This window comes from Callorhinus ursinus, unplaced genomic scaffold (genome assembly GCF_003265705.2).
Source record: "Callorhinus ursinus isolate GAN/ISIS: 27379988/994484 unplaced genomic scaffold, GSC_fseal_2.0 scaffold16, whole genome shotgun sequence".
In the NCBI taxonomy this organism is placed as follows: domain Eukaryota; kingdom Metazoa; phylum Chordata; class Mammalia; order Carnivora; family Otariidae; genus Callorhinus; species Callorhinus ursinus.
Genome location: NW_027397078.1, coordinates 28,602,992 through 28,616,022, shown reverse-complemented (window position 1 = coordinate 28,616,022; position 13,031 = coordinate 28,602,992). Strand labels below are relative to the sequence as shown.

Below are 13,031 nucleotides of genomic sequence, written 5' to 3'. Positions count from 1 at the left end.
GACCCACGGTCACAGCGGAAGAGCACTGTCCCCGGAACGAGGACCAGAGTGCTGACAAGTATATTAGCAGGGCTCCCTTCAGTCACCTAATTCAGACTGTTTGCTTCTCCAAGTGCCATTAAGACTTTCTCTCAGTTGTCTCAGGGTAGCTGGCAAAGACTCAGGAAAGGACTCCTGTCCTGGACAGGACGTAGAGGGCAGTGGGAGACAAAGAGGAGATGACTTTTGGGGCGCCTGTGTGGCTCAGTTGGTTAAGCGTCTGCCTTCGGCTCAGGTCATGACCCCAGGGTCCTGGGATCGAGCCCCGCATTGGGCTCCCTGCTCGGCGGGGAGCCTGCTTCTCCCTCTCCCTCTGCCTGTCGCTCCCCCTGCTTCTGGTCTGTCAAATAACTAAATAAAATCTTTTTAAAAAAAATCCGAGATGACTTTTATGATTACAGCCTCTGAGCCTGACAGGTTCAACATATTAGTTACCCACAGAAACTTGATTCTCTCAAAGGCTCCTGCCAGCCCTAATAATCTGGGACTTCTAAGTGCAAATTAGTATTTATTTTATTAACAAATACTTCCGTTGCACTTGCTGTGAGTCAGGTACTGGTCAAAGCACTTCACCAATATTAACTTATTTAATCCTCATAAAAGCCCTCTGAGGTAGTACTAGGAGCATCTCCATTTATGAAGGCACAGAGACATGAAGTAACATGCCCAAAGTCACACAGCTAGCAAGCAAGTGGATGAGCCAGATTTTGAACCAAAGATGTCCACAGCCATAGACCGGAACAGAGTCCCTTGTCCCAAGATCCAGTCCTAGACATCTACCTGAGAGGGATGAAAACTTAGGTCTACACAAAGGTTTGTCCTTGACTGTTCAGAGCAGAATTGTTCACAACAGTCAAAAAGTGGAAATAATCTAAATGACCACTAAATGGTAGATGGGTAAACAAAATATGGTCTAACCATACCATGGAATACCACTCAGCCAGAAGAGGAACGAAGTACTGATACACGGCATAGCATGGATGGACCCGGAAGAGATTATGCGAGGTGACAGCAGCTGGACACATAGGACTACCCACTCTTCCATCTGTGTGAAATCTCCAGAGCAGGCAAATCTCTACAGAGAGCACATCAGTGGTCACCTGGGGCTGGGGTGGGGACGGGGACTGCAAGGTAGCACAGGAACCTTTTTGGAGTGAGAGAAATGTTCAAAAACTGGACCGTGGCAAAGGCTGCAAAATTCGGAAAATCTATGAGAAACCACTGGATCGTGCACTTCAAACAGGTACATTTTATACCCCAATAAAGCTGTTAAAACAAAACAAAACAAAACAAACCAGAAGCAGAGGGGGCTGACCCTAGCCATACTGGCCCTTCCTCCCGTTCTAGCTGGCTTATACCTACAGTGAAAGCCCTTCAGAGGAACACAGGAGGGGAGCCTTCAGGGCCAGAAGTTGCCTTAGCCTCTGGCTCCCCTTCCAGGCTCTGACAGCCTCTGGGTTTTTGCATGGAAAAGCCCAGCCACGTCCTCAAGCATCCAAGCAGGGCTCTGCAGGAACCAGCTGAGACTTCTTTACAGAACCGCTCTGTGTTGCAAAGAGTAATGATATGCAGGGGAATTTCCTACCCAAAATGAGACCCCTTCTTTATTATCCCCCAAACACCCCTGCATTATTTTGCAATGCAAAATGCATGCCTCAAGCCAATTACTTGGGAAAATGTGATATGCAATAATGGATTATACATGCATTTTGTGAATTTTTTCTTCTCCTTGGGGATGCTAATAACGAGGTAAATTGTCAGGGGTTTTATGTTTTGAAATAACTCCTTGTCATATCAGAGACCCTCTTGCTACATACTGCCAAGCTAATTGGTGGCTTCCAAAGAGGAGGATATAAGTCATTTTCAATTAGGGTAATAAAAAAAAAAGTGCCAGTCATACATACATACATACATACTCACACACATGTTGATACATGTATATTTATATCAGAAACAATAAATGAAAATTCAATACACTTTTTGTGAGATTCTGGTGGAGTCTTTGGTGTGATATTTTCCATTTTGAGGTGCATGTACCTCCTCTCGTGTTACAATTGAGATGTCATTCCTGAGAAATAAAAGTTCTCTTTAGATAGAGAATGTGTCTCCACCGTGGGTGTCCAGCGGTCGACATACAACAACCCTCTTGTTGAAGAGAAGTTTTTCAAAGCTGAGACATTATGCACTAAAGCCAAGGCCAAATCTATCCACTCCACAGCTCGGTGCTCCAGGGACAGAGAACAGTTATGCTTCTTTTATATAGATTACTTCAGAGCTATCATATTCTAAGCCCTGTTTCTTAACTCCTTCAAGCAGGATCTTTGTGATCCTTTTATTATACCTTAGGGGACCACCTTTACTTTTTCAAAACCTTTACTTTTTCAAAATCAGTACTTTTTTCCAGGGATCGATTCTTTTTAAGCAGGAATGTCAAAAAGCCACAGGTAGCTTTTCGAACCTCATTTGACTCCCTGGTCTGGTAAATGGAAAGCTAGCTGGTCATTTCGTAGCACTCTGAATCCAGCCCCTCTCAAGGTTTCCAGGAGTCCATCACTGAGACGTGGAGGAGAAAATCCAACCTCTCGACCCCACCTACAAGACCATATTCCCCAGAACCATCAGCTTCCCTTGCAAACAACCATATCAAAGTACACGAGGTACCAGAACGCACTCAGGAACAGGCTATTTTTAGGACCGACCAGTAAAACACCCTCACGAGTTGTCTGAGGACTACTGTGATTCACACTTACTCACAACTTAAAAGAGATGCTGTTTTGCCGAATGGTTAGAAACCCTCAGAAAACCTCAAGGAAGGCACCACACCCACCCAACCTTTGAAGATGACAACGACAGTAAGGCACGATTGTGGCCACAAGTCTCTGGCTCAGTGCACCATTATAAGATTCCAATCATCTGAACTTGGGGACAATACACGGTCAGCTTTTGTTACCGACTGGCCACACCACGCTGAGGCTCTCAGGAACCATAACTCCGGCACGGCTGCCTGTGCCCAGCCCTGTCCCGCTTACCAGCAAAAGTCTCGGTGCACGGATTCACTCCTGCAAGCCGTTTGGAGGTTCCAAAATCAGAGATCTTCACCACTCCGCTGTAGGTATTCACCAGAACGTTATCGCCCTGTAGAAAAGGAAGAACAGCAAATGCTTTGGACCGTAAGAAATGGTCTCAAGTCTCTAGCAAGACTAGCCTCAGCACTCTGGGGGCGGCCACGCGCAGTTCCTTCCCTTCTCTGAACTGGGCAGTCTGCAGACCCGGCCAGCCAGCAGCTGGCAGGGTCTCAGAGGCACAAACGAAGCCGCGTTGGTGGACACAAGCAAGTACCTTTATGTCTCTGTGAACAATCTGGTTTTCATGGAGATACTTCAGGCCTTCCAGGATCTGCCTGGTGTAGAACTTGATGGTGGGCTCCTTCATTGGCCCCCACTTTGATCGCAAAAGAGCAGAAAGGCTTCCTGGAAAGGGACACAGCAGAAAACTCATCAGGGCGATGAAGATTCAATCGTAAGAGCCAGAGAAACAAAGTGAGGTGATATCTCACCCCACATCTGCCATCACGCCAACATCACTGCACCTGGGCTAACTGCAGTCTGTCCTCCCTCTGCTGCCGGCTCCCAGACGTGCACGCTGTGTGGCCAGAGAAGGCACCGCAGAGGGAAGGTGAACGGGAGTCCCTTGGGACCTCTGAAATTCAGCAGGGCTCTCTTTGGCTTTACAGACTCTGTCATGCCGCGCAAAGTCAGAAGAAGAGCGCACAACGATGTGCTCTGGCCTGGGGAGGGCCGGCCCCCCACGGCAGATGCTGCACAAACGTCTTGGCCATTCGGCTTGGGTCAAAGCCATGTTTTATACCTGGCCCCGAACTCAGCGGTGGACAGGACCAGAATGAGGGGCCATTTAGGGAGACGGGAGCTAGGATCAGAGGAGGTTGGGTCTGTTCATCCTCAGTGGGAGAAGCCCCCTGCGTTGGGCCACAGGGGCAGGACTGTCTTAATGTCCCTGCCCTTATTACGTTAGATATTGAACCTTTGGGCCCAAAGAAAACCAACCTTCACTGTATTCTGACCATGTGTTTCAGGGGTCACTGTGCAGGCCCTTGGGCACCAGCCAGCCTCAGCCTGACACCTTACCCAGTGCCGAAGGAACCCTGCTCTGCCTCAGTTTTTCTCCATCTGTAGAAGGGGATGTGCACATTTCTCCAATTCTGCTGTCATCCTTAAACCTTACCCTTGGAAAATCAATTCACAGAAACAGCAACTGACCTTTTTTCTGCTAGACTAGGAGCAACCTGAGAGAAGAAGAAATTGTATTTCATCCTTAATGTAACCTTCAAAACCTAGCCCACTACCCAGCTCTCAATATATACAGTTAGGTTCTTGATAGAATAGTAGGCTCTTACTAGCTGTTGGTTAAAGCAATGAACGAATACAGATTTCTTCTTTTTTAAAAAAAGATTAATTTATCTTAGAGAGATAGAGCGAATGAGCAAGCATGAGCTGGAGGGGCAGATGGAGAGGGAGAGAGAATCTCAGGCAGACTCCGTGCAGAGTATGGAGCCCGATGCAGGGCTCAGTCTCATGACCCGAGCTGAAACAAAGAGTTGGATGCTTGACCGACTGCGCCACCCAGACGCCCCTGCACGCAGATTTGTAAACTGAAGTTTTTGTTTGTACTCAGATAATTATCATTAATTTTATTTTTTAAATGAACATTTATTGAACTCTTGCTCTCTGCCAGGCACCATTTTAAAAGCTTTACATACACGATCTCATTTGATCCATCCAACAACCCACAGACCTAGGGTCCTTACCGACCCAATAATTATTACAACGCCAATCATTAATTATTAGTACTCCAATTTTACAATTCATTTATTCAATCAGAAAACTGAGGGGGCACAGAGGTAAAGAATCTGCCTGAGGTCCCACAGCTTGCAGATGGAGGGACCAACTCAAGCTAGACACTCTGGCTCCGGATCAGAGGAATTCTTCCTCTCCCCAACAATACTGCCTGCGTCTGTAGATAAGGCACAGGTGTTTGATTTCACAGTAAACATGTTTTCTGCAGTGTCATTTTTAAAACCTCTGTCCCCTCGTCTCCAAATTATCTTTAAACTCCTAGACCATGAAGGCTTCAAGGCTGGAGACTATGCTTTATTCATCTGTCTCCAGTGCTCAGCCCAGCGGCTGGCACTCAGTAGATCCTCAATGAATATTTGATGACTGAATTAAACCAGAAACAGACTATTTATGTGACACTGGAAAGTTTGTATCCAACTCCTCTGAGAAACAAATGTTCTCCCATATCTAAAAGGTCTGTCACTTTTTAAATGGCAAGATGGATGATGATGTTCACATTATATTTTCATCAGTGGTTTTCAGTGCGTGAGACCAGAATACTAGTGACTACTCACCCCCAGGCACCTGCTCCATAAATATCTTAATGTAGCCAGCCTCAGAGACAGAGCCCAGGTACTGAACAATATTGCGGTGCTTGAGGTACTTGTGCAGGGCTATCTCCTCGTGCAGAGGCTGAGAGTACCTAGTAAGAAAAGCAAAGCCAGCGTCACCTGCTGGATCCTTGGGGCTTGGGGTCCGCATGGCACTGTGCCAGTACCTGCCCTGCTGCTAGCCAACCCTTCCCTCTGGAAATGGTCTTGCCCCTGGCTCCCATAAGAGTAGGCAGCTTCCCTTTATGTAAAATAGGGGACAGCTCTACCAGCCACACAGGGCTGCCAAAGGCCGAAGCGTGTCAAGTGTCTCAGGCACCAACTGGCATGCCTTGTGTATGGGAAGTACTCAATGAACGATGGCTCTTGTTAGGGTCTCAACTCTCCAACTATGCTTTGCCTCTCTGAGCAGGCCCTCTTCCTCTGCCTCTCATGAAGAATCGTGTTGCAGAAGGTTCTGTCTTCAGCTGCCTTCTAGTCTCATTCCACAGACTCAGTCTACACTATGACAACAGCTACCTAATGGACCTCCTAGCCCAGCGTCTGGTTTCTTTAGTCTATTCTCCTCTGGTTGCCATATTTCCTCTTCCTGAAACACACACCTCATCAGATCATCAAGTGCATACAAAGACCATATTGCTTAACACGGCACAGGAGGAACTTCAAATTCAAGTCAGACTACATCTACTGAAAATTTTGCCTCATCTCAGGAGCGCCCCCACCCCCATCCTACCTTCAAGTCACAACAGATAATTTATTGTTCTCTGAATACACTCTGTGCTTTAACAGCTCTGTTCTTTCCTCAGCATAGAATGCTCTGGCCTCTTCTTTTCTGCCAGATGAACTGCTACTCATCCCTCAAAGACCAGCTCAAAGAGGATTTATTTCCTCAAACTGACCACAACTCACTCAGGAAAAGTGATTCCTCTCCTGTCTTCCACAAACATTCTGTGCACCGCCCCCCCCATTGTGGCACTCATCACTTTGATCCCCAGGCAAGGTATCCGCATTCCCTACCAAACCAGGAACACCCTGACATCAGGACAGTATCCTAGGCACCTGTCAGTCCCCAGGGCCAGTCCTGAAACTGGCAAAGAGAAGGTGCCCAACGTCATAAGTTCAGCTATACATTTAGGGAATGGGACAAAAACAGTCTCTAAGGTCCCCTCTGGCTCTAAAATTCCCCGAAAACCTATGGACAATGAAAAGCTTAACTACTGCAACCAGTCAAAGGAGATGGTACATGCCATCAATTTCCCCCCAAAATACAACCACACCACCTTAGCCAGCATGAGCATAAGAGACAGAATACTGGACAAGGAACTCAAGAGACTGGATCCCAGTATTGTTTCCTCACATCCTTGAAGAAGTCATTTAATCTTTCCCAGCCTTAGAAGAAGCTAGAGGAGTTCATTTCAGGACTGGCCTTCTAGCTCAAATATCATAAATGAAAAGACAGACAAATGAATGATTAAATGAACGGATGAATGATGAAGGGTCTCATAGCTGCTAGAAAGGACTTGTAACCCATCCCTAACAATTCACTGACCACCAGGATGGAGGGCTGTTTGCACGTGTCCATCAGTGTCAGCACTGAGAGCAATATGCAGATGTCGTCTGAACATGTCTGTGGAGGACAGAGCTATTCTTTCGTATGTGGTGGCCATTACCCTGTATATAGCTTCTCTACAAAAATACTTGGCACTCAACACTGCAACATTCTTGTTTAGAATTGGGGGGGGCGGTGTGAATTTTAAAAAGAAATAAATATTTACTAGACTCTAAAAAATATTAAGTTAGTAACAGTGGTGGTTTAAAATAAAATAGCCCCAAATGTATGAGGGTGAGGTTAAAGGGCAGGGTATAAAAAAAAGTCTATACTGCAAAAGCTAATTTTCTTTTCGCCACATTTAATTTTCTGTAATGATACATCTGAATAAATCATAGCCCTTTAAAATTGTTAGATTATGAATTAAAGCAGAGTCACATTTAAAAAAAATTGCCGTCTATCTATGTAAAAATGTACAACTTTAGACCTAGTTGATGAGTGGAAATAAAACCACAGTTTTCTTTTAAAATAGGACTTTTGGCAATCCACATGCCTCCAAGTAAAATTGTTCCGTTTTCCCCATCTATTTATAACACTCAAAGAACAAAAGCAAATCACCATTCTAACAAGAGAATGTTACAGTTTTGGATGACACAATGCCTTCATTCCTAAGTCCCCTGCGCCGTCAGTGGTGGGCACGGGGTTTGGGTGTAGAGGCGGCACCTGAGAACAAGGAAGGCCCGCCTTGACTTGCCTGCTGTCTCTCTCCGGGATTTCCTTGATGGCTATTCGCACTTGGTTGCTCAGGTCTCTTCCGGCATACACGATCCCGTATGTGCCTCTCCCCAGCACAACTCTATCGCCGTTTGCATCGTGGTCATACTCGTACTGAAAAAGGCAAGGCAACAGGATCAAAAAGCACACAACTTGTGGGGGAGCCCCTAAGAGCCTAAACGTTGTCCTGCCATTTTTTATTTGTAAATAACATTATTTGAGCCAGGCAGGTCACATTCCTTAGGTTATGTAATTTTCCCTAAGTAATTACTTTCAAAGGGTAGAAATCTCAGTTACTCATACATTCACAACATGATTTTAGGAAATGGAATCCAAAAAATTTAAAAATACAGCTCATATGGAACTTAGTGGCCTCAGCTTTTGGAGATTTTGTCCCACTTTAATGCTGCAATTTACAAAGGCTTCTAAGCCATGTCCAGTACCCCAAAGAGCTGCCTTCCTGCATGATCCTTCATTAGCTTCTCAGGAAACCAACCTCCTTCTATAGCCCATGGGAGAACCGAAGGTCAATAAAATGTTCTTAATACAAAGCACATGGCAGGGCTTCCCCGCTTTTAGGTGGACAGATATAGCATCAAACACACTGCACACATTCCACCTATAATCGCCATTGCTGTTCTGTTGCCGCAATCTGATTATCAAAAGTTGCTGTATAGCTGCATTCTAGTTGGTTCTTCTCGAGGATAAAAACAAATATAACTCTAGGCTGAGCCATTCTTGCTCCTGTTGTTTTCTAGGCTCTACTCTGCCTACTTATAGAAATGCACAGAACGTGTGCTGGTCCCTTCCAACGTACTTCCAAGGATGCACATGACAGTGAAGATCACTAAGAGGTCCCCGTCATGTCTGACTGAACCAGACATCAGCCTGCTCCATAAAAGGCTTCTATCTCACACATTTCTTGGCCAGCTCATGTTACCTTCAAAGTGCAACATTCAGTTCATTTCCACAACAAACTCTGATTCTGAACTAAGAATTCAAGTACCTGAGTCAATTGTTAAAATGAATTTTTGATACTTTCTGAAAGAAACCTCAAAGAATGAATTTCAAGCTAACTTGATAGTAAAAATCTCATTAAATTGTCATCAATGGGAGGACCAGAATTAGTGGCAAATCTGAACAGCTGTGCAAAGACACACAGGTGTAACGGTGTAATAACTGGACTAGAGCTGCACTATCCGCAAGAGCTTGGGATTCTCACACCTGTCTGACTGGCTAGTATCTAAAAGGTAAAAAATCAGTGTTGGCGAGGATGTGGAGAAAAAGGAACCGTTGTGCATTGTTGGTGGGAATGCACCACTGGCGCAGCCACTCTGGAAACCAGTATGGAGGGTCCTCAGTAAGTTAAAAATAGAACTACTTTACTATCCAGCAATTCCAATGCTGGGTATTTACCCAAAGAAAATGAAAACACCAATTCAAAGAGATACGTGCACCCCTATGTTTACTGCATTATTTACAACAGCCAAGCTATGGAAGCAACCCAAGTGTCCATCCACAGACGAACGGGTACCACGAGCTGGCCAACTATTTCTCCTGTAGGCTCACAAACATTCTTAATCTGAGAAAAAAACTTCTATATGTTGTACACAAAAGAAAATTTTACTTCAGTCGCCAAATTTTTCTTAAATATTCTGGCTGAGAAGATACTGAAGTAATGAGGTTCTTCTATAGAGACCTATTCAACTTCATCTCTGTAGGTCACGGAGAATGATGGCTAGCTTGCTCATAAAAGAGTATTTTATGTTTTATTTTTTTATGGTGTATCTTTGTTTTCAGTGACCATAGAAGTATTTGTGCTTTTGCCATACACGTATGTTTACTTTTACTACACTTTTCCTCCTGTTTCACCAAGTAGGGGAAATCGTGTGCTTTCCGAGGGCACGTTGCTTGTCCCGTTGTCATGCCTCAATGCCTGGCATGGCGCTGGTCACGGCAGAAGCCTCCTAACTGCTGATGTGTGAACTCAACAAGTGGGTGCTTCCACCTGGTTCTGAGCCACCATCTCCTGGGGGCAGCTTCTTGTGCAAGTTCACCCCATGTCACCAGGCTCTACGGTTCTGCCCTGGTGGTGCCCAGCCGCCGGGGCCAGGCCAGCTCTAGGCCCCGGGAAGCCGGCAGCGTGCTTGGCCCAGCAGTGCAGGATGGAGACTCTTCTCACGCATCATCTTTTCTGAGTTTCAATTCTGACCCGGGCGTTGAGATGAGGTCACGTGAGGCTGCTCCAGAGCCCATGCTCCTTCTCCCTGAGTGGACAGGAGCTGTTCTCCTTGCAAGTGTCAGGACATGAGTGCTGGGGGAAACCCAGTGCCCTCCACGGCATGTGGGGCTGAGAAACAGGTCCCAGGAGCAAGCCAGCGGCAGAGCTGGGGACCAAGCCCTGTCTGCTTGCCAGCCATGGAAAATTTCAGGTGCAGAAATCACAGGCCATTGAAGGCTCTATCAGAACACGTGGTGTGATGGAGGGCTGGGGGCTCCTTCCAGGTGTGAGAGCATGCAGGGGGATATAGGGCAGCTGTCAGGATGTTTGGCATTTACACATTTCAGGAATTTAGGTCATAAAGCATGAGGGAATGGAAGAACCTCTGAAATCTGCCTCTGTTCAAGAAACAGGGACACATTTTTCAGAAAACCTACTTCCCAAAGCTAACCAATAGCCAAACCACTGCCATTTATTGAAAGTGCTGACATGTCTATTAGCCACAGAACTAGCTCTGACCCAAGGCCTTAAGAGGCAGGTACACTGGCGGGGTGGTGGGGGGCGAGGAGGGGAAATGCACAGTGCACGGCACAGGCCAGGCTGCACCGGTATGGGCTTGCAACTGGCTCAGCGCCTCGGCAGCACCCTTAGGTTTTGAGCTGCTTAATACTTGTGTTCCTGGCCAGATGTGCGGGGTCCACAGAGCAGGGCCACTTCTCTCTCATTGCCTGCTACTGCCCCAGCTCCCAGCACAGTGCCCGGCATCATCAAGTACTTGCTGAAGGCGTGCAGGGGCTCAAAGGCTGGTCCACAGCTTAGCAGGACAGTGTGGGCAAGAGCTCAGCAACCTAAGGTCCAGGTGGCATGGTATGACATCACGTGTGGCTTTCCCAAGGTCACAGCTGGAAGACCGGAACGAGGGATGGCCACTCAGCTCTCTGCTGCCTCTCAGCGGCAGGTGGGCCCAAAGCTGGTGAAAGGTAGCCTCTAGCAGACCAGTTTGCTGAGGGCAAACTCTCCCCTTGTTAGTGGTTCCTGGATTCTGTTATGAAGTCCAGCTACCCTGTTCACAGTTCAGCCTAAGGGAAGCTGCAAGAGATACTGAAACTGACCGTGATGGGACTTACGAGAATACGAGAAATGAATTATTCCTCAATAGGAATGGGAAATTCTTTGTATTATGGAGCTCTCCACTCTAAAGGCATAAGCTTTAATAGGATTACCTTAGAAGCAGGAAGACCACTTTTTTAAAATTACAGGATCTAGCTCCCTTATTAAATCTGTTATGAGAATGGTGATTTTGATACAAAATACTAACAACTGTGGCATCACAGAAGTCATAATATTTCTAAGAACATTTGTAGAGCACTGACCATGTATCAGCCACCCGTGAGCACTTAACGGTGTGACTGCAGGCTGTCCTCACAAATCTCACTGTCCCTTAACACACTCAAGGGCCGTGAGCCCACCAGCTTTCCCCACGCCACCTGCCCTGGTGTACAGGTCTATACTGATGGCCTCTAAGCCTCTGGCCAACTGTGGGAGTAAAAGAATGATCCAGTGGTCACAGTGTGGGCTGTGGAGCCTGACAGCCTTGGTTCTTTGCCCAGCTCTCCCACTGCTACGGACTTCCTCCAGCTCTTGACCTCAGCCGGGTTTCCCCGCCCGTAGAACACCACCACTGATAACCGCTGATCTGGATGTTCCTTCTCCATGCTGGACATGGGTCCCAAATTTCCTCTTGCACAGATGCATTTCATGGGACAACAGACTCCCACTCTCAAGGGTGATCAGGAAGAATAAATGAGAGCATGTGTATGGCGCCCAAAGCCCCACCGGGTGCAGAGTAAGTGCTCGATGACTGCCAGCTCTCAGAAGCCAGCCATGCCTTGAGCACTGGGGCCCCTCGTCTTGGCTCACTGCTAGGTCTTCACAGCACAGGCAAAGGGAAGATGCTGGGTCAACCCTGGTGGGAGAACCCAAGTTCGGGCTGTGCAGATGCCCTCGGGTCCCTGGAGGAGAGCAGCTGAGTCACCAGGAGCCCCCAAGGCGGGCCCTTCCGAGTCCCAGGACGTCTGGGACACAGCACTGCTGCTGCGGCCACCTCTACTGCTCGTTCTGGAGGCCCCTGGGGCCTGCTGATCCTCCAGGAGGCGGTGGGCCACCAGGCTCGGCTGGCAGGCCCGGAGTGCCCTCGCCAGGCGGGACACCGCTGCGGCCTCCCTCTCGGTGCCCTTCCAGTCTCTCAGCGACTCCCTCACCCACTCCGTGAGGTTGTGGGGATAGTTCCCCGTGACGGCATCGATTGTGGCGTCACACACTTTTCAGGCGCGGGGCCGGTCTTCTCCAGTCGTACCCCACGTTATCAGACATGCTGTCAAATGTGGCGCGCAGGTCTCGCCCCTCCGGCGGGGCCCCGGCGTCGTGCAGGCACCGCCGTAGCAGCAGCCCTGGGTGCGCCGGGCCCAGTGCCTTCCGCCCGAGCAGCACGGAGCAGAGGTCCAGGCCGCCCAGCACGCGCTCCAGCTTCCTCTCGCGCACGTGGCCCTGGCACGGCAACTTGAGCTCGGTCAGCTCGCTGCTGGGCCCGCTGGCCCACGCCGCGGAGAGCGGCGCCAAGCGGGGGGAGGGGGGGCAGCCTGACGTCGCCGGCTGCCCCCCCTCCTGCGCCCTGCACTGCAGCCATGAAAGAGTATTTTTTACATTTAAATTCACTTAATTAACATATAGTGTATCATGAGTTTCATAGGGAGAGTTCAGTGATTCATCATTTGTATAGAACAGGGCTCATCCCGTCCCTCCTCAATGCCCATCCCCCAGTTACCCCATTCCCCCCCATCTCCCCTCTAGCAACCCTCAGTTTGTTTCCTATGGTCAAGAGTATTGTTAAATATATTTTCACACACAAAAATGGGACATTTTCTTGAAGCATCAAAGACACAAATTACACAAGTAATTTTTTCCATGTTGCAGGTCTTCTATGA

At 47.8% G+C, this 13,031-nt stretch overlaps 1 protein-coding gene and 1 pseudogene across 4 annotated transcripts in view; both read right to left on the bottom strand.

The window, feature by feature from the left end:
* Positions 1 to 13,031, bottom strand: part of MAP3K15 (mitogen-activated protein kinase kinase kinase 15) — a 118,439-nt gene that overhangs the window by 17,543 nt on the left and 87,865 nt on the right. For all 4 annotated transcript variants that reach the window (XR_012381051.1, XM_073902014.1, XM_025857355.2 and 1 more), the window contains 4 exons: positions 7,807 to 7,940; positions 5,468 to 5,595; positions 3,379 to 3,509; positions 3,069 to 3,174 (listed from right to left, as the gene is read on the bottom strand). Coding sequence is in view for 3 of the 4 variants with exons in the window: in XM_073902014.1 (XP_073758115.1) it covers positions 3,069 to 3,174; positions 3,379 to 3,509; positions 5,468 to 5,595; positions 7,807 to 7,940 (499 nt within the window). In the remaining variant the exon portion in view is untranslated. The remainder of the gene's footprint in view (positions 1 to 3,068; positions 3,175 to 3,378; positions 3,510 to 5,467; positions 5,596 to 7,806; positions 7,941 to 13,031) is intronic.
* On the bottom strand, positions 11,970 to 13,013 carry LOC112812899 (FAS-associated death domain protein pseudogene; annotated as a pseudogene).